Source organism: Zootoca vivipara, chromosome 4 (assembly GCF_963506605.1).
Source record: "Zootoca vivipara chromosome 4, rZooViv1.1, whole genome shotgun sequence".
Classification (NCBI taxonomy): Eukaryota; Metazoa; Chordata; class Lepidosauria; order Squamata; family Lacertidae; genus Zootoca; species Zootoca vivipara.
In genome coordinates this window covers 98200519-98221563 of record NC_083279.1, presented here as the reverse complement: position 1 = coordinate 98221563, position 21045 = coordinate 98200519, and the positions used below count along the sequence as shown (strand labels likewise).

The 21045-nt window shown below is 48.1% G+C and overlaps 1 protein-coding gene across 2 annotated transcripts; it reads right to left on the bottom strand.

The window, feature by feature from the left end:
* Nucleotides 1-92: 92 nt before the first annotated feature.
* On the bottom strand, nt 93-12711 carry IL18BP (interleukin 18 binding protein). 2 transcript variants are annotated; one of them, XM_035115360.2, is made up of 6 exons: nt 10422-12711; nt 7537-7599; nt 5896-5958; nt 3487-3616; nt 1740-1969; nt 93-545 (listed from the first exon to the last, which is right to left on the bottom strand). In XM_035115360.2, exons 1-5 carry the CDS (start codon nt 10435-10437, stop codon nt 1765-1767), a joined length of 477 nt encoding a protein of 158 aa, XP_034971251.1. In that variant the 5' UTR covers nt 10438-12711; the 3' UTR covers nt 93-545; nt 1740-1764. The 2 variants fall into 2 exon arrangements, with proteins under 2 accessions (XP_034971251.1, XP_060129957.1); XM_060273974.1 differs by lacking the exon at nt 10422-12711 and having other exon boundaries at nt 7537-7746.
* Nucleotides 12712-21045: the final 8334 nt, after the last annotated feature.

The following is a 21045-nucleotide window of genomic DNA, read 5'->3' as shown; positions in this document are numbered from 1 at the left end:
ACAGCATTTCACATACGAATTAAGCCCGTGCATATCTGCTGTCCAAAGAGGACCTTGGCTCATTGACAGAGCACATCCTCCACCGGGGAAGGAGCTTGGGATGCGAATCTACTTAAACGCGTCGTATTTCAGGCTGCTGCTGGGAGTGGAGGCAAGATGACGAAGGCAGCAGGAAAAACCAGTGGCAGCCGTCCACTTGTTCAAGCTGGAACATCAAGAGGATACCTCTAGCTTTTATTTAACACAGTTCTACATATTGCTTGGAGCTATATGGGTGAGGTTGAAAATCCTCCAAGAAGGAATGGCATTTTGCTACCTTTCCCACGCCCTCAATGTCCCATTTGTTTTCCTCCTTCCTTGAGGAGAGGTCTCCTTCCTCTGGAGTGGGTGGCTGGAGCTGGCAGAGGGGGTCCTGCCTGGAGCAGAGAGAGACTGCGTGACCCAACGGAGAGCAGAAGCAACCGGAAGTTGGTTTCCCAGCAGCCACGACGCCCGCTCTTCTCCCATCCCTCGGCTGCACCGCTGCCCTCCTGCATCTTGTGTCCCTGCAGAACCGCGAAATACAGAAAGAGGGTTGGTTTTCAGAGCACCTACTATATGTAGCGCAAGATGCCACAGGCCTGAGCCAAGCTTTTCCCCAACATGGGGCTGATGGGAGTTGTCATTCAAAACATCTGGAGGGCGCCAGGTTGGGGAAGCCTGGCTATTATACCGCTGTACAGTGGTATCTTGGTTCTCAGACTTAATCTGTTCCGGGAGTCGGTTCGACTCATGAAACGGTTCGAAAAGCAAGGCACCACTTTTGTGCTGCTGGATTGGCTGCTGGAGCTGCTGGCACTCAATTGGAAGCCTTGTCGGACGTTTGGATTCTGGAAAAAAGTTAGCAGACACTCACTTCCTAGTTTGCGGCGTTCGGGAGCCGATTTGTTCGGGAGCCAAGCTGTTTGGGAACCAAGGTACCACTGTATACATAAAGGAAGAAAAATAGCTTGCAAGGGCTTAAATGACCCATTGGGTGCCTTCCAACACTACAACTCATACATATGGTACACAGAGGCATGCAAACCACTTTGTGGGTATTTTTTTAACAAGTGGTGTATTTGGGGGGGGGGGAATAATGAGGCCACAATGTCAGGCCGTAGGCTTGTGTCAGTACAATGCAGAGCATCAGAGGAGTGCAAGACCAACTCAGTGCTGGCGTAACTGGCACATATCCTGTCGGAGAAAGTCCTGCTACTCCACCTGGGACTGCCAACAATTGCTGCTGCCTCTTTGCTGGAGAGCATCTCTCTCAGAATCTCCTGCAAACAGGCACAAATGTGGGGCCTTGTCATTATCGAGTCACAGTGCGAAGGGGGACCCTAAGTTGCCACCTTAATGAGCTGACAGTACCTGTTTTGCATTTAGAATCGTAGAATTGTAGAACGGGAAGGGTCTGCCAGGGGCCACCTAGTCTTAGCCCCAGCAATGCAAGAATTGCAGTTAAAGTGTCCCTGACTGGTGGCCATCTGCTTAAAGACCTTTACAGCTGGAAAGCCTGGGGGGGCAGCGTTGCTGTGAGTGTTCAGCAAACACTTGCATAGTGCATGCTCCTTGCTCCAACAAGGATCTTCTGCTTGGAGAGAAATGTGGTGTTTCACAGGTCCAGCCCTTCCTCTTCTAGGCAGGGCCTTGCACTCACAATTCTTGCACACGAGCAATTGGAAGGTGCAGAGAGTTTAGGGGAGCTGCCTGTTTACCTCCGAAGCTCTTGCTCAAAAGTCCTTAGGTGCTGCCGCTGTTGATCTGCTCTGGGACTTTGCCACGCTGATTCCTGAAACGTGGTGTCGGCTTCCAGTTGACGGCCTTTCGCGCTGCGCCTGCCGGATCGAGGATGACGCATTCAAACCTTGTGTTCTGTATCTTCTTTGTGAAGTTGTTGATGATCAGCTCCCGTTTCAGGGACAGGCCGACGCCCTTGGCTTTCTCCCTGGGGTGGGGAAGAGAAAGAAGGAAGAAAATAAGTTGGAAGGGAGACAGTGGACCTTGGGAGAGAACAAGTTGGGGAAAGTGTGTGCCTTTATTTAGTGTTGGTTGCATAAAATGTATACACTGCTTGGTTCTGGAAAAGCCTCAAAAGGCTGACAAAAAGAGCAACACGGTGGGATTATTAGCAAAAACTATTTAAATTGTTCGGAAAAGTTTAAAGCCAGCATTGACCTAAAAAACACATGGGCATTCTAAACATTCTGGGTGGGCCTCTCTATACAAAAATGTTTTCTGCAGAGGCCCAAAACAGCACATCTCTGACTGGCATCGATAGGCAGGAAGTTCCAGAGTGCAAGTACTAGCACACTAAAAGATTGATTTCTTACAAATGCAGAACAGGTATAATGTACATCTGTAACACTGCCAGTTCCACAGATTGACGCGGTCGAGTGGGCACCTGGATGCTTTAGTTGAGATTCCTGCATGGCCGGGGGTTGGACTAGATGTCCCTCGGGGGTCCCTTCCAACTCTCTGATTCTGTGTGGGGTAAGGTGATCTTGCAAGTAAACTGGTCCCAAGTAGTTATGGGCTTCGCATACACCTAAGAGCATAAGGAGAGTCTTCAGGGTGAGGCCATTGGGCCACCCAGCCCAACCCTTTGATCTCAAAAGTGGCTGAGCAGTTGTCCATGGGAAAGCCAGCAAGCAGGATGGTCAAAGGCCTGGAAACGATGCCTTAAGAGAAAGAATATTCCACCTAAACATTAGGAAGAACTTCCTGACAGTAAGAGCTGTTCTGCAGTGGAGTTTGCTACCAAGGAGTGTGGTGGAGTCTCCTTCTTTGGAGGTCTTTAAGCAGAGGCTTGACAGGCATATGTCAAGAATGCTTTGATGGTGTTTCCTGCTTGGCAGGGGGTTGGACTGGATGACCCTTGTGGTCTCTTCCAACTCTATGATTCTAGGATCCGAGCCCAAGATCCACTCTCCCCTCCGTGGTTTCCAGCAACTGGCGCCCAGAAGCATTGCTGCCTCCGGCCGTGGAGACAGAGCAATAGCCATTGTGGCTGGGTAGCCGTTGATAATTGGACCACCTTGAACGTGGCCAGGTGTAACAGCAGGGGCAGGTCCTCCGAAAGCTGCAGGCTGCTGCAGATGTCACCTGGAAAGGCTGGACCCCAAGCAAAGCCTCTCCTCCATTTCCCCTGCTTTCTGTCCATGGGAGGCTGCCTTCGGGGGGAGTCAGGTGGCTGCTCCATCGAGCTCAGCGTTGCCCCTCCCCGACCAGCAGCAGGCGCTCTCCGCGGGGTCAGAAGTGTTTCCAGCCCTCCCTGGAGGCGCTGCCACTGGGGACTGAACCTGGCACATTCTGCATGCAAGGCAGGTGCTCTGACACTTTCAGAACCGTAGAACTGCAGGGTTTTGCGGGGGGGGGGTGGAATCCCAAGGCCCATCTAGCCCAACCCTCTGCGGGGAAACGGACCGACTGCCGGGTCCCCTGGAAGCTGCAGGGTTTACTCACTCGGTGCGCCCCTCGCTCACTTCGCCACGTGGGTACAATTCCGACACAAACTGGCCATTGGCCAGCCAGTACATGATGCCGCTGTCTTCGTAATCTGTGTAGCCTTCGCATGGAATGCGGATCTGTTTACCTGAGCAGGAGGAGAGATCACACGGAATCACCTGACAGGGCCCAAAAGGAAGGCCAAACAGCCCCCTCCCCTTTGGAAGGAGTGGCTCTGGGGGACCAGGCGGTTGGAGGATGGATGGCGGCTAACAGATTGAGGTTGAATTAGGGTCCAGTCGCTGACAACTCTGGGCTTGCGGCGCTCATCTCGCTTTACTGGCCGAGGGAGCCGGCGTACAGCTTCTGGGTCATGTGGCCAGCAGGACTAAGCCGCTTCAGATTGAGGTTGAATCCTGACAAGACAGATGTACTGTTTGTGGGGGACAGGAGGCGAGCAGGTGTGGAGGACTCCCTGGTCCTGAATGGGGTAACTGTGCCCCTGAAGGACCAGGTGTGCAGCCTGGGAGTCATTTTGGACTCGCAGCTGTCCATGGAGGCGCAGGTCAATTCTGTGTCCAGGGCAGCTGTCTATCAGCTCCATCTGGTACGCAGGCTGAGACCCTACCTGCCTGCAGACTGTCTCGCCAGAGTGGTGCATGCTCTAGTTATCTCCCGCTTGGACTACTGCAATCTGCTCTATGTGGGGCTACCTTTGAAGGTGACCTGGAAACTACAACTAATCCAGAATGCGGCAGCTAGACTGGTGACTGGGAGCAGCCGCCGAGACCACATAACACCGGTCTTGAAAGATCTACATTGGCTCCCAGTACGTTTCCGAGCACAATTCAAAGTGTTGGTGCTGACCTTTAAAGCCCTAAATGGCCTCGGTCCAGTATACCTGAAGGAGCGTCTCCACCTCCATCATTCTGCCCGGACACTGAGGTCCAGCACAGAGGGCCTTCTGGCGGTTCCCTCATTGCGAGAAGCCAAGTTGCAGGGAACTAGGCAGAGGGCCTTCTCGGTGGTGGCGCCTGCCCTGTGGAACGCCCTCCCATCAGATGTCAAAGAGAAAAACAACTACCAGATTTTTAGAAGACATCTGAAGGCATCCCTGTTTTATTTTTCTGTTGGAAGCCGCCCAGAGTGGCTGGGGAAACCCAGCCAGATGGACGGGGTATAAATAATAAAATTATTATTATTATTATTATTATTATTATTATTATTATTATTATTATTATTATGGCGCATGAAATTACTGGGGTGCAGAGGGTAGACTGCACACCTGTGGGGATCTGGGCAATCTTGAATGGGCATTGAGAAAGCAAAGGGGGGTGGGTGGGTGTGTGCATGTGCCAGCCAGACAGAAGCCCTCTTGGTGGGGGTGGGGGTCCTGCTGGTTTCAATAAATGCCTTGCAGGGAGAACACTGGGAGTGAGCGCTCCAAGTCTCTTCCGCCCCCCCAAATGACTGTTCTCCACACCTTCCAATCTGAAGGCTTTAAATGTGCTTTATAACCTCAGGCTGCATGGTAAAAGACTGCCCCATTCAGGCAACCCACCTGCTTGCCTCAAAATTATCAGTCTTTAAGGTACCACGAGTCTCCTTTAAATTTTGGGAGGGGGCTAGCAGACCCTCCCAGCTTCCCCCGCCACCTGGAATTCAAAGTTCCTAATGGCTGTCCGGGTGTGGGCAAATATATAAGAGGGTGCTGGATCAGGCCAATGGCCCATCCAGTCCAGCATCCTCTTCTCACAGTGACCAACCAGGTGCCCCGATGGGAAACACACAAGCAGGATTCGAACACAAGAGCCCCCTCCCCTCCTGCAGTTTCCAGCAACTGGGATTCAGAAGCATTGGTGCCCCCCCCCCCGCTGTGGAGCCAGAGCAAAGCCAGCCTAGCTAGGAGCCATCGATAGCCCTCTCCTCCTCCATGAATTCGTCTAATCCCGCTTTAAATCCATTCAGGTTGGTGGCCATCACTGCCTCCTGTGGCAGGGAGTTCCACAGTTTAACTATGTGTTTCATAAATAAGTCCTTTCTTTTCTCCCTCCTGAGTCTTCCAACATCTAGCTTCAATGGGGACCCTTAGAGGTACCTGCTGGATTTGAGGCAATATTCCTTGTGCAAAGAAATAATTCCCTGTAGGGGCTTTAATCCTTCTGCATATAAATATCGGGAGTTCTCCAAGGAGAGGCTGACCGATTCTTCCTGACAAGTCTTCTGCTCTATACTAAGGACAACTCGAGCTGCTCCTGGTGGGTCTTGGAGAGGCCTGGTGGGCCCTTCATGTTCCTGGGGGGGGCAAAGGTTCCCAAAGCTAGGCTTCATTGGTTATCGTCTCTCCATGGACCAATAATAGTTCCCCCGGATTCCCCAGCACCCTTCTCAAACCGGTCTGACTTGTTTGTGCACGGCATTACTTACTGCAGGAAGGTTTCTGTGCGACAAGGTCAGAAGAGATGTGTGGCTGCACATTTGCGGCTGATTCTGAAAAGAGAAAACTCTTGAAATGAAGAGGAGGCACCCTGGGACCCTAGGATAGCCTTTTCTGCTGGTGCAGACGGGTAACCTCCTAATCCCCCCCCCCTGAGATGACTGGTGTGTGGTTTCAGATGGAGAGCCACAACCTGACCTGCTTATTGTATTGCAAAGAAGAGAGCACTTTCTGAAAGGCGCAAAGGCATTCAGGCCACACACCCCTTGATGGCATCGTACGGGCTCCTGAGTATGTTGGCAGACCACCACTGCCCCTTACCTACGTGGGGCTACCTTTGAAGGTGACCCGGAAACTACAACTAACCCAGAATGCGGCAGCTAGACTGGTGACTGGGAGCGGCCGCTGAGACCACATAACACCAGTCCTGAAAGACCTACATTGGCTCCCAGTACGTTTCCGAGCACAATTCAAAGTGTTGGTGTTGACCTTTAAAGCCCTAAACGGCATCGGTCCAGTATACCTGAAGGAGCGTCTCCACCCCCATCGTTCTGCCTGGACACTGAGGTCCAGCGCCAAGGGTCTTCTGGCGGTTCCCTCGCTTCGAGAAGCCAAGTTACAGGGAACCAGGCAGAGGGCCTTCTCGGTAGTGGCACCCACCCTGTGGAATGCCCTCCCACTAGAGGTCAAAGAGAACAACAATTACCAGACCTTTAGAAGGCATCTTAAGGCAGCCCTGTTTCGGGAAGCTTTTAATGTTTGATGGATTTCTGTATTTTAGTGTTCTGTTGGAAGCCGCCCAGAGTGGCTGGGGGAACCCGGCCAGATGGGCGGGGTAAATAATAAATTATAATTGTTATTATTATTATTATTATTACCATCTGGTTCCCAAGTGCTGGCAAGACTTGTGGAACAGTCTGCTCAGGGATTTGCGGTCCTGCTTCTGCTTGGCTCTCCCTTTGCGTTTAACACCCCTTTGTATTTAACACCTGTGTCCCACTCACTGTAGGGCTGGAGCCTGTGGATTAGGCCCCCTGCCTCAGCCCCGCCAAAGAGCCAACAGGCTCTTTGTTCTGGGTAGAATTGTAGAGTTGGAAGGGGCTCCCATGGGTCATCCAGTCCAACCCCCTGCAAGGCAGGAATCTCAGCTAAAGAATCCCTGGCAGATGCCCTATCCACCACCTCCGCTTTAAACTTTCCAGTGAAGGAGAGTCCACCACCTTCCGAGGGAGTCCGTTCCACATTCGAACAGATTTTACCACCAGGAAATTATTCCTGGTGTTAAGTCGGGGTCGCCCTTTGAATGCCTTGGTTCGGGTCCCAACCTCTGGAGCAACAGAAAACAGGCTTGCTCCACCTGCCCTGCGGCAGCCCTTCAGATATTTGAAGACGGCATCGCCTGTCATTCTTCTGCAGGCTAAACATACCCAACTCCTTCAACCGTTCCTCACAAGGCTGGGTTTCCAGACAGAGATGCTGCCAAAGGGGATGGAGACCCTCTGGAAAGGTCTGGCAGCTGCCGATCCCTGACTGCTGACCACTCACTTTTAAATGGCCAATGGGTTTTGTTTTTTTTAAGGGAGGGGGTTTTGTTAGAGGGTTATCTCCTCCCACTGGCCCCTTTGCCTTACCTTGGAAGGAGGTGCCGCTGCAGATCAGGGCCAAGAGCAGGCAGCGGGCCTGGTGGCGGAAACCTGGAAAGGGAGTGGGGGTAGGTGGGGGGGAGAGACAGTTAGCATATGCAGCCAGCAAGAGTCTCCACCAACTCATTGCTTGTCCCCAGAGCCCTGCAGCCCAAGGGAACCTCTCCCCAGCTCACAAGGTGCAAATCGCGCCTTCGCACGTCGCGAACCTTGGGAACGTCCTGCTGCAGGATGGTGCAATGGCTACTGGCTTCGATGGCTTTGACAGGTTAAGAGAGAAAGGAGGTGGTCTAGCCACGGTTAGCGGCTGCCGTACCCAGTTGCCGAATGGCAGTGGCTGAGCGCAGGGTGGGGCTGAGCAGCAAAAGTCAGGCTCCAGCTGCTTTGCGGCAATTGAAATGCCTGCCTGCAGAAGAATGGGAGCTTTTTACAAAGTACTGTACTTAAAAAGGCAACAAAAGGACTTGGACTCCATGGCAGGTTTTGAATAAACACTCACAAATTTATAACATGAAGAAAATAATATGTATTAACAAATCAGAGAGGGAAGCTGAGGGAAGTCTGGGGGGGGGGGAGAGGGAGGGAGGGAGGGAGGGGAGGGAATAAAAAAAGAGGGAAATGTAATTGACTATATTGATAACTTGTTTTGCTAAATTTGTTTAATAAAAATTTTATAAAATAAATTAATAAATGAAATGCCTGCCTGCACTGCAAATTTAGAGGGGAATTGGCCAACATATAAAATGTTATTAGAGAAAGATGAAGGAAATATCAGATTAAAGGAATATAAAGAGATTAAAGGGTATTTAAATGTATGGCTGCAGTATTTTCAAATTAATCAAAGGTTTCAGAAAGATAAGGTAACAGGATTTGAAGACAGTTTTTTCCAAATTTGATAGAATATTATTGGGAGGGGATACCAAATATTATATATATATATATATATATATATATATATATATATATATATATATATATATGATTTATTATTGGAATGGGAAACAAAAGATGAATTAACAAAGGAGGCCATGATAAAATGGGGACAAGATTTAGGGAAGGCTATAATGGTAGAAAAGTGGGAGAAATTATGGATGAGGGATAGTAAATTTACGCCAAATTATGACCTAAGAGAAAATATTCTTAAAATGCAATATAGGTGGCATCTTACCCCGGCGAAATTGGCAAAGATATACAAAGGGAGTGATAATTCGTACCAGAAAGGTGTCAAGGTGACATATGGCAGATGCAAAACAAAAGCAAAGCATAAGCGCCAGAGGTCCTAAGATGTAATAAAATGTGAAAAGTGACCAGGCGCTTAGTTCCCAGCAAGGGATTCCTTCCTCTCCCTCAGAGGGAGGCAGTCAGGCCAGGAGGAGCCCAGGGTATCCCCCGTCACACCGTCCCCAAAACCACCATCAGGCCAGCTTTACGCTGTCCATCCATTCATGGATGTGCTTTAGCATTTTAACTTTGTATAGCACCTCGGCAGAAAGGCAAGGTGGAAGTGCAAGGAATAAATAAATGAGTAAATGCCGGCATAACACGAATGGACAAATTATTATCTTTATTGCTACTGCACCACGTTGAAAATGGTCATTCACAAATGCCCCCAGAGAATAGAAGAAAATGGTAAGGGACCCCAAGGGTCATCTAGCCCAACCCCCTGCAATGCAGGAACATACCCTCTAACATTTCCCTGATGAAAATAGATAATGATCGTTTTACTGTTCATACCCCGCACATCTTACTTGGTTACCCCAGACACTCTGGGCAGCCTCCAACATATATAAAAACACAATAAAACATTTTTTTTAAAAACCCTTCCCTATACAGGATATATCAGCCCTGAGTGCTCACTGGAAGGACAGATTGTGAAGCTGAGGCTCCAATACTTTGGCCACCTCATGAGAAGAGAAGACTCCCTGGAAAAGACCCTGATGCTGGGATAGATTGAGGGCACTAGGAGAAGGGGACGACAGAGGATGAGATGGTTGGACAGTGTTCTCGAAGCTACCAACATGAGTTTGACCAAACTGCGGAAGGCAGTGGAAGACAGGAGTGCCTGGCGTGCTCTGGTCCATGGGGTCACGAAGAGTTGGACACGACTAAACGACTAAACAACAACAATACAGGATAGCCGTCAGACGGCTCGGGAGTCAGATAACTCCATACCCCACAACATTCCTCCAATGAAAATTGGGACATCCTAAGAAAAAGAGGGACACTCCGGGATCAAATCAGAAACCGGGACGGCTTCTCTAAATCAGAGACTTCCCTGGAAAATAAGGACACTTGGAGGGTCTGCAGGAATGAAGAGCTCAAGGATCCCTGATCCCAAGGATCCCACTGTTGAACATCTCTTCCTGTCAGAAGTTGCTTCCTGCTGCTCAGTCGGAATCTCCTTCCTTGCCATTTGGATCCCTTGGTTCAGATCCCTTGGTTCAGATCCTTCCCTCCGGAGCAGCAGAAAACTAGCTTGCTCCATCTTCCGCGTGGAAGGCATTTGAAGTTGGCTCTCCTGCCTCCTCTCAGTCCCCTCCATTCCAGGCTCAGCACCCCCAGCTCCCTCAACTGTTTCTCACAAGGCTTGGTTTCCCTCAGAGAACTACACTTCCCAGCACCCTTTGCAAACCACAGTTCCCAGGATTCTTTAGGGAAGTTGTGCTTTGAAGGTGCGCAGCCTTGGCTTGAAGTGTACAGAGTTACACTTCAAGAAAGAGGGAAAGTTCCCCTTGGACCTGCGGCTGCTTCCTCCCTCTTTTGCGATGCCACTGAAGGGGCACGTCTGTGTGGGTGCAGATGGCGCCACTGAGGCTGCAGAGTGTGTGGCTCAGAAGCCTTGGCAGAGGCGGTGGAGGCGGCTGGCTCCTTACCTGTGGCTGAAGACATCCTCTTCGTCCTCTTCGCAAGGAGGGTGTCTTGGCCGAGGGAGAAGGAAGAGCTTTATACATCTGGTTCCTGACTCACAGGAAGTAACATCAACGCTTGCCCTTTCTCAAAGTCTCTGCTCAAAAGGAGAGTTGGGGGGGAAGGTTGGGGGGGGGAAGCAGGTGGGTTGTAGAGGCCGTGTGGTGCTTTTGGGATCAGCACAGCATGTCTGCGTTCCAGCCTCTCTGCCCCCATGACTTGCCAGTGAGTCCAAAAAGGATCAGACACAGCTGATGTTGGTTCTTTCAAGGAACTCCAAGAACATTTTGTGGATTGCTGACCCTTCAAAAGCCAACTTGGACACTTCCCCCTTTCCTGGAAGCGCAACAGCACTTCTGCCCCTCTCAGTTTTGCTTTACATTTCCGCTGGCATTGCTAAGTCATGGGAAACCCACCTGAAGACACAGATTTAACTAATAATCCGAAAAATCTCAGCCCTACGTTGTGCAAGGGGGAAAACCCGCACAAGCTCAGAATGAATGTGATGTCTGGTGGGAAGGACCGCTGGGTTTTTCTCAACTTTTGTTCTGAGCTAGATTTAGCGCCACGTGAGCTTCTGGTGCAAAGGCTTTCTGTTTTCTTTAGATAAGCCCTTTCTTACTCACTGCCCTCCTCGCCTGGAGTTCTGGTTGGTTTCGTTCTTGAGCTCCGGACTGCAGAAAGTGCTTTTGTCCAAAATGAAGCCCTTCAGTCCACAACTGACCTGGAGCTGGAGTTCCCTGCACTGACTCCTAGGGGCCAAGAGGTTTTCGGGCCCCCAATAAAATATTTGAGGGGGCCGCCCCGCCCCCCCCCAAAAAAGTTGATGGGCATTGCCATTCAGATGGTGTGAATCCATAGCAGGGACCAGAGGAGGAATGACCCCTGGGAGGAGCACAGGGAGACAAAACGCCGTGGTGCGTCTGCATCCGTGAAACTGGACACCTTCATCTGCCCCAGCTGCAACCAAACATGTCTCTCCCTTTTCGGTTTCTACAGCCACAGCAGGTGCTATAACTCCCCAACGATTTGACTTGACACCCTGAAAGCGCATTTCTTCGTTGTCTCCCAAGACAGACAGGTGCCAACAAGCAGGAGTTTAAGACATAGGAAAAGGAAAAATTCTAAAACGGGTAAAAAAAAGAAAAATCATACCAACTTCCTAACCTTTATAGCGTAAAGCAGCTGTTGGCAGAGGTTGCAATACTGCGGGTTTCATTTCTTTTGTCTCCTTAATAATTAACCTCTGGGAATGTGCAGCCAACCGCCTGCCTTTGTAGCCTTAACATGTCCACATTGCTGGGTACTTAATGTCTCTGCCCAAATTGTGCCCATTGGAGCACTCTGTCCAGCCATCTGCCCACCCACCCACTGATCCTTCCTCTCCCTCCTCCGCCTCCTTCTGGGAAACATAGTCTAGCTGCCGCCAACAGACAGGGTGATCTCAGCGGGTCACTGGCTCTCCCCTTGCCTGGAGCGAGAACGACTTCATAGCACAGCCATGCTGCCGCCCATTGCCCACCTGCTTTGAATCAGTTAATGATGGAAGCCAGCTGTGGATCCCTTTCTCCCAATGGAGAGGGGCAGGAAGGGGAGCCCCCCAGGCCCCAACCCTCATGGATGGCCATGGGGACCTGGGCTTTTAAACTTCTTTGCAAATGGCCTGATGGTTGAAGGAATTGGGTTGTGTTTAGCCTGCATAAGAAGCGTCAGAAGGGATATGAGAGACATTTTCAAATGTCTCGAGGGCTGCCCTGTGGAAGAAGGAGCAAGCTTGTTTTCTTCTTCTCCAGAAGGCAGGACCTGGAGATTCCGACTAAACATTAGGAAGATTTTTCTGTGATAATTTTTTTATCAAGGTTTTCAGTATTACAGCAGATAGATAGATAGATAGATAGATAGATAGATAGATAGATAGATAGATAGATAGATAGATAGATGTAACAAATACAAAATAAGGCAAAGACAAAGAGGAATGAGTGCCTGCTATGTACGTTTCCGAGCACAATTCCGAGCAGCGGCCGAGACCACATAACACCGGTCTTGAAAGACGTACACTGGCTCCCAGTACTTTTTCGAGCACAATTCAAAGTGTTGGTGCTGACCTTTAAAGCCCTAAATGGCCCTGGTCCAGTATACCTGAAGGAGCATCTCCACCCCCATTGTTCAGCCTGGACACTGAGGTCCAGCTCCGAGGGCCTTCTGGCGGTTCCCTCACTGCAAGAAGCCAAATTAAAAAATTCCTTCAGTAGCACCTTAAAGACCAACTAAGTTTTTATTTTGGTATGAGCTTTCGTGTGCATGCACCAAAATAAAAACTTAGTTGGTCTTTAAGGTGCTACTGAAGGAATTTTTTTATTTTACTTCGACCCAGACCAACACGGCTACCTACCTGCAAGAAGCCAAGTTACAGGGAACCAGGCAGAGGGCCTTCTTAGTAGTGGCACCCGCCCTGTGGAATGCCCTCCCACCAGATGTCAAAGAGAACAACTACCAGACTTTTAGAGGACATCTGAAGGCAGCCCTGTTTAGGGAAGCTTTTAATCTTTAATAAATTATTGTATTTAATATTTGGAATCCGCCCAGAGTGGCTGGGGAAACCCAGCCAGATGGGTGGGGTAATAATAATAATAATAATAATAATAATAATAATAATAATAATCTCCAAGGCAATTGACTAATCTGGAAAATACATATATTGTTGAATAGAAATAAGTCCAGGAAGAAAGTCTTATCACATCCATATTTCTCTCAAAACCAGTCAGAAGAGAAGAGGGGCAGATGAAGATGATAGACTTTGCAGAACTGGTGAAGCTGGCAGGGAAAATCTGGAACCAGCATGATTGGAGTAAATTCATACGATATCTGAAAGATCACATCACTAGCAGGGTTGTCTGAAGACTTGTAATGAGAAACTTTCTATCTTTCTATATTCAAATTTTGAGATATTTTGCAATGAGTATAATTAGAATTGGAAAGTGTATACATTGCAATGATATAAGGGTTAATTTTGAAAGCCATGAGGCGTTAGGGAAGGAAGTCGATAGGCTCTAAGAGCCAAGGCAGTATAGTGGATAACGATGATGTGAATGTATAATGTTAAATGGAAAACAAATAAAAATTATATAAAAAACAAACCAACCAGTGAGAGGAACTTACAGTATTTAGGTGCACATCACTGCCACACAAGAGTCCAGTTTGTTTTTTCGAGATAAAAATCCCATGTGCCATGTGACATTTTCTTGTAAGGCAATGCTCTAGATGCCGTTCCACGAATGTGATGTCCAATAAAGTTTTCTGATTTGGACAATCACAAAATGAGTTACCAACCGCAAAAAAAATATCAAGAGTTATTTTGATTTGATCTTTACCTTCTGAGGGAATTATGGTTCTGATGAGTTATGGTCAGGGCAATATCTGCATCCATGAAAATCAGGGATTTTCTGATACAAATTAAATCTATTTCATCCCCCCCCGCAGCTCTGGCTTGAAACCTACCCAAGACAAGAGGGGGGATTAACGTTCTCCATCCTCGATAGCAACTGCCTTGACAAATACACCTGGGAAATTATGTTTGCTTTTAAAGGAAGAAAGTTTGATGTGTAAATGAAGCCACCACTTCAGCCCTTTTGAAGATGAAATGCCACCTATGCCTAAAATAAAATAAAAAAACAGGAACAGGAACAAGAGGCGGTTACCCACTTTGATTCAGAGACAGGTGCTTGACCGTCAGACATGCTCAGTGACTTGAACTCATGGCAGATTTGAGTCAAAAAGGGCAAAATTATTCCACGGTCGAACTTTGGCCTTCAAACCAGCCGTGTGATTTGCATAGCAATGTATATGGAAATCAGGTGGTTTTTTTCTAAAGGACCTGTTTGCATGCTTTGTCTATGTCAGCCATGCAAAATTTGAAATTATGCAGGGTCTGAGTTTTCTGAGGTTGACTGTTAGCTGCAGCAATAGCCTCAATGAAGTGGCCCTTTGCAACTTTTAGCTTCCCCCCATAATTTCCACAGGACAATTTTACCCCACTTCTGCTGTTTCCTCCCCCCTCCACCTGTACCTTCCTTTCTAACTTCCCAGAGCATGCCCTGTCCCCCCTCTCTCACTGGGAGGGCAAAAGCCCACCCTGGTTCGTCCTTGAGGTATTCTTGCGTCCAGTCCTCCTTCTCTTCCACATCTCCCACTTGTGGAGCATTCTGCCATTCTTCTTCCTCCTCCTTTTCAAATTGTACAGCTTCTTCATGCACCATGGAAATGTCCAATGTTGGTAATTCCTCTTTGTCCTCTATATCCAATTTTACAGCTTCATTTCCAGTCCTGTTTTCCATGCAGTTTTCTCTATTTGCCTCTCTTAATTGTTTATTATATTCACGCAACTGGTTGGTATACAAATTCAGTTCCTTTCTAATGTCAAAAAGTTCTAAAAGAATCTTTTGCCAAAGCTGGTCTTTTGCGGATGTTGAGTCTAGAGCCATCTTATCTATTCCAGTCTCATGGGAAAACAGCAAGTTGCACCACAGGGAATAGTGGTAGTGTTATTCCAAAACATTGTACTCCATTTTGTTACCCAGGCTGGCATCTTTTCCTTTTAATTTCTTTCAGCCATACCCCCACTTCTTCTTTTTAGCAATTCCACAACACAAAGTCCAATCGCTGATCCCTCCAGGGACCTAGATCTGGCTCCCTGGGGGGCTTCTTTTAAGTCCAATTGTTAATAAATTGGATACTTCGTTTCACCTTCCCGGCAAGCGATCAGGTTACTGTATCACAGTCTCTCAATTGGAAGAGGTCGGCTCCCTTTTTAAGCCTCTTCCGTGGCCAATTCTATCAGATCTTAGACTTTTATTATTCTTTTACTCACGGTTTCCCAATTTTGATTTCTTTTGCTGTGGGAGAATCCACCGCTCTCCACCGCCGGCACGGAGCTTCGCTGCCATGAGGGTGACAGTGACGCTCAAAATGGCCCCTTCGACTACCACCCCACTCTAAACAGGGCTCTTAACCGAGCTTACCAGAAAGTAGGGGAGTCAGAATTAGGGCGCTGCTGAGCACTTTGTCCCCATAAAGCACAATATGGGGCTCTTTCGGGTAGTCGCGTTGCTTTTGCGGCTTTCCCCCCCCCCCCTCGCGGCGCCAGGTTGCCTCGGAGCTCGAGGCAAACCCCACTGGACGGCGCTGGCAGAAGACCGGAAGGGCTTGGGCTAGTATTTAAATGGTAGCCGAGGCCTCCGCCCTGTATCTCCATTCCTTGGCCCCGGCCTGACTCTGTGAGTTGTCTGGTAATGGCCGCCTTGGTGATTTCAGTTGCTCGGTTGATGACATCATTATTTGGCGCCGCCCTTCAGAGCTTTTGCTGGTGACAGCGCACAATCTGCCTTTCTATTGGATGCTGCTGGAGTCTTCAGAGCTTCTGCTGGTGATGTCTAATTTAATTGTGTTTAATCATTATTTTAGGTATGAAAGGTGTGCTTTTGGGGGGGGGGAATTTATGCCAGATCCCTCCCTGATGGGCAAGGTACGCTTTGTCCTAATTTGATGCAATTTGGTTCAGTGGTTACGGGGGAAGGGTGTTACATCCGCGCACACAGTGGGAACATGTGTGTGTGTGTGTGTGTGTGTGTGTGTGTGTGTTTGCCTTGTAAATTTATGAATAATTAAATTAATTAATTATTTTTTATTATTATTAATAATAATAATAATTTATACCCTGCCCCTCTGGGCGGCTTCCAACAGAAATATTAGAATACACTCATTTCTTAAAGATTAAAAGCTTCCCTAAACAGGGCTGCCTTCAGATGTCCTCTAAAAGTCTGCTACTATAGTTGTTTTTCTTTTTGACATCTGGTGGGAGGGCGTTCCCCAGGGCGGGTTGCGGGTTTATATATTTGAGACCTTAAATTCTTATAAGAGTGTATACGTCCATACAAGGAGAGACGGGGGGGGGGTCTGCTCAGCCTGCAAATCTCCATGCCCAGACGAAAGTGTGGCAGATTCTTATCTGAGAGATGTTGCTTGCACATGATGCAGCCTTGACAGCACACTCTGAGGAAGCTCAGCATAGGTTCATCATGGCTGCTGGAAGGAGTGCACAAACAGACACCTTCATCTGCCCCAGCTGCAACAAAACATGTCTCTCCCCATCTGTCTCTACAGCCACAGCAGGCGCTGTAACTCCCCAATGGTTTGACTTCACCCCCAAAGGTGAAGTCTCCTCCTCCATTGGCTACCGAGACAGATGGTTGAGCGACTGAATGCACCAGTTCGAAGCCTGTTTATTTTATTTTTTAAACTTTTGCCTGGCCATTCTTGCAAGGAATTCAGGGTGGCATGGGTGGTTCTTCCAGTCAACAGCAGCTTTACCCTCACAATGGCCCTGTGAGGTAGGCCAAGCTGAGAGACAGGAGCTGTCCCAAGGTGGCCCAGTGAGTTCCATGGCTGAGAGCGGAATTTGCACCCAGGTGCCCTCAGTCTTGATCTGCATCAGTGAGCCTTAAGAGAACGCATACCAGCAGGGCAGTCTGGAGCAGGTCGGGCGCCCTGGCGCTGAGGCGCGGAGATAGCTCCGGCGCCCCCGCCCTCGCAGCGTCCCGCCCGGTTTCCACACGGCTTCGCCGCACCGCACCGCGCACTGCCTCCCAGCCCGGCGCCCTGGCGCACCGCGCCACCGGGACCTTACCTAGAGCCGGCCCTGCATATCAGTTACAGGAACTGGGGCAGTTTGCCTGCAAAGCACAGTCACAATGAGTTTGATGAGTTAACCCAGAGATTCCCAGTACTGTAATTGCAATACAGTACTAATAAAGATAATCTCTCTCGTCCCATTTCTCCAAAGTACTAGGAAGCTCTGAGTGAGTCCTACAACTCCAGAAATAGGCACTGCCTAAAATAAAAATAAAAATAAAAATAAAAACAGGAACAGGAACAAGAGGCGGTTACCCACTTTGATTCAGAGACTGGTGCTTGACCGTCAGACATGCTCAGTGACTTGAACTCATGATGACAGAACTGAGTCAAAAAGGGCAAAATTATTCCATGGTCGAATTTTGGCCTTCAAATAGGGAGTTGCTGCAATTTTGGGATGATCCTGAGGAGCCCACAAGTAGTTTCCATTACACGTCCTAGTGCTTGTGTTTCAGTCAATCACGCCACAAAATCACCATGAATAATCACAGAGTAAGTGTGAGTGTGCGTGAGACAGATTAATTTTATTAAACTTGTATCCTGTCCTCCCCAAAGGAGCCCAGAGCAGCAAACATCAAAATGTTAAAACAATGAGGTTCCGGTTTCCGCCGGCAGGAATGGCGGACCTGTTTTCCATCCCTCTGACCTTCGTAAGGAATTTGGCGGTTGCTAGGGGAGTAAATGGCAACCCCCTACCCTCTCCGGGGGTTACGGAGAGGGGCCGCTGGCCCGCGATGCCCCCAGACCCACTCCGACTGTTTATGGAGTGGGGGGAGCTTGGGCTGAAAAGCACTTACGAGGGCCAGGACTCCCGGACGCTAATCTGCATGGCGGGGATTTCCATGGTTAAAGAAGATAATTAGGCTTAAATCTATGGACATACTTCAGAAGGAGGGGAAGAAGCGCTGTTTACTGCTGAGAAATTTATGCTGCTAAGGGAGAGGAGTCAAAGGCTGTATTTCATCTGGAAGAAGGATTGATGGGGACGGAGCGATAAGGGAAGTGAGTTTTTTTTTATTTTTCTTCATATGAGTTACTTCGTACCTTCCCAGACGCGATGTCCTGGCTTGTTTGGAGTGAAAGAGAAGCAAAAGACTGTGTGAGTTGAACTTTATAAACTGTTGTTACTGAGCATATTTTTTAAAGATGTGGAGTTGCCGATGAGAAAAGCCCCCCCCCCTAGTTGGACGGAAGGAGTGCCTGGACGCGTTCGGAGGATTTATGAGCTGTGATGCACTTTGATTTGGAGCAGCGACCTGAAGCTAAGTTCAGCTATAGGGCAAGGAGATCCATTAATTTACCAAGAGTTTATGGTTTGATGTTTGGGTCTTCTGCCTGGAAAAGCTGTAAATTTTACAAAGATCGTTAATCTACATGGCTATGAGAGAAAACGAAAGTGATTTGAGCTTTTTAAGATGGCGCTGCTTCGTGTTGACGCAACAGGGAGCTCCAGACTAAGAAGATTTATGGGGAGGCTGGACTGATTAACCCACACAGGAGAAAGAACATCTGTGAAACCTTGTTTGATATTTATCTCAGCAGCTGGGAAACAATCGGTTGAAAGTGGAAAACATCTATGTGACTGTAAGGGAAAGATTTGGATTATTATGAACTTGGAGAGACGATTTGAACTTTAGAAAAAAGACGGCAGTGGACGGTTGCGAGGAATCCCCAATTTCTTGAAGCATGGGAACCCAAAAAAAATTTTCTAGATGATTTGGCATAACATTCGGTTTGATTGATATATATGTGTATAATTTGAAATAATGAATGTGATATAATTGGTTTTAATTGGAAAACTAATAAAAATATATTTAAAAAAAAATGTTAAAACAATGCAACTGGAAACATCTGCAAGCAATTTAAAACCAAATTGTGCTTGTGTCCCACACGGACTTGCTTGTGAAGATGTGACTAATTTCGCTTGGCCTGGGAACTGGGGGTGAACATCAGACCAAACCTGCCCCTTGGCAAAGTGCCTGCGAGGAGAGGGCAGCAGTAGGATGATTAAAGGCAACAAAAACCCACAGCAATTGCAACACTTTTGGAGTGTTATAGAATTTTTAAGGTACGCACACATAGCGGATGCGCACCCCACAGAAAACCAATCCTTCACCCTTCAAAATTTAGGAAATATTGCCTGAGAAAAATCACACCTTATTTTAGTGCACAGAGGTAAAAAAAACCTTCTGCAGAAGGAAAAGATTGGAGAAAGCTTTCCCAATAGCTCTTTTCACTTACAAATCCTTCAAATCCTGTCTTAAGGGCATATTTGGTGTATGAATAGGATGGGCCTGTGACTCGGATTCAAGAACTAAAGTATTTACCATCTCAAAAGAATGGCCAGGCTGCCCAGGTGATGCAATCATTACAACATTATCAGGTATCTTGGCAGAGAGGAGAGAAGCCATACAGACCACCTATTTCTGTGATGTATGTATGATGCTTTTAGGGTGTTGTTGTTTAGTCGTTTAGTCGTGTCCGACTCTTCGTGACCCCATGGACCATAGCACGCCAGGCACTCCTGTCTTGCACTGCCTCCCACAGTTTGGTCAAACTCATCTTCGTAGCTTCGAGAACACTGTCCAACCATCTCGTCCTCTGTCGTCCCCTTCTCCTTGTGCCCTCCATCTTTCCCAACATCAGGGTCTTTCCCAAGGATTCTTCTCTTCTCATGAGGTGGCCAAAGTATTGGAGCCTCAGCTTCAGGATCTGTCCTTCCAGTGAGCACTCAGGGCTGATTTCCTTCAGAATGGATAGGTTTGATGTTCTTGCAGTCCATGGGACTCTCAAGAGTCTCCTCCAGCACCATAATTCAAAAGCATCAATTCTTCGGCGATCAGCCTTCTTTATGGTCCAGCTCCCACTTCCATACATCACTACTGGGAAAACCATAGCTTTAACTATACAGACCTTTGTATAGGTCCGTATATAGCTTTAACTATATAGCTTTAACTACCGTATACGGACCTTTGTATAACTATACGGACCTTTTAGGGTAGTCTTTGCCTAAAGGGTTGGGCAATGTCAAGAGTCTTCAAAGGTTCCTGCAAACTTTGTTCTTGGCCTCTCTTACCTCCTTGCAAGGTGGGGGTGGGTAGGGGATAGGTGGGACTCTTGCAACAACAACAAAAACCGAAATATCTGCCTTGCTTTCCCGGGATCTTGCCTCCATCCATTCTTCTCTCATTGATCATGGACTTAGGGGACGCAGAATCCCTTGGGGAGTTGGGCAGCAGAAGCCAACCCCCAATTCTTCTACAGCAGGAGCATAGGGTCAAAACCACCCCTGCTTCTCTCTTCTTCCTCCTTGCAATCAAAATTTAGATTCTTGTATGCTCTGTGAAGGCAGGGACGTGCTGTTTTATTTCTGCTTCTGAGATACGGTATGTTAAGCACCATGTTCCAATGATGATGGAAATTTACTACAACCCAGAGTGCTGCTCTGTTAACTGAGTCAAAATGGACATGTTTTCTCCCTGCAAAGTCAGCACAGTGCAAATTAATGTCAAAAGTCTGAGTCACAGCAAGTCATCAGAATTATTTTGCTTTATTTTCCTTTCAAGGAACCCTGACGTGTTTTCATGAACAGAGTACCATTTGAGAAAAGAAACAGGAACCCGTCCACCCGTCTCTCCCCCGACCCAAACTGCTCCAGGCAAACCATTCCTAAACACCACTGGGATGGGAATTGAAACAACCATAAACTGCTCAAGTGCAGAGGGACCACTTCATTTGGGGTGGGGAGCATAAATAAAGCTTTGCTTTTGAAAAGGACAGGTTAAAGGTAAAGGTACCCCTGACCGTTAGGTCCAGTCACAGACGACTCTGGGGTTGCAGCGCTCATCTCGCTCTATAGGCCGGGGAGCTGGTGTTTGTCCGCAGACAGCTTCTGGGTCATGT

Bases quoted from the DNA above. Each gene is read 5' to 3' on its own strand.
- IL18BP (XM_060273974.1), bottom strand. From the start codon at position 7,675: ATGAGTTGGTGGAGACTCTTGCTGGCTGCATATGCTAACTGTCTCTCC. The intron at 5,959-7,536 runs GTAAGGCAAAGG...TTCTCTTTTCAG, and splicing joins CAGCGGCACCTCCTTCCAAG to AATCAGCCGCAAATGTGCAG. The intron at 3,617-5,895 runs GTAAGTAATGCC...CCTCCTGCTCAG, and splicing joins CGCACAGAAACCTTCCTGCA to GTAAACAGATCCGCATTCCA.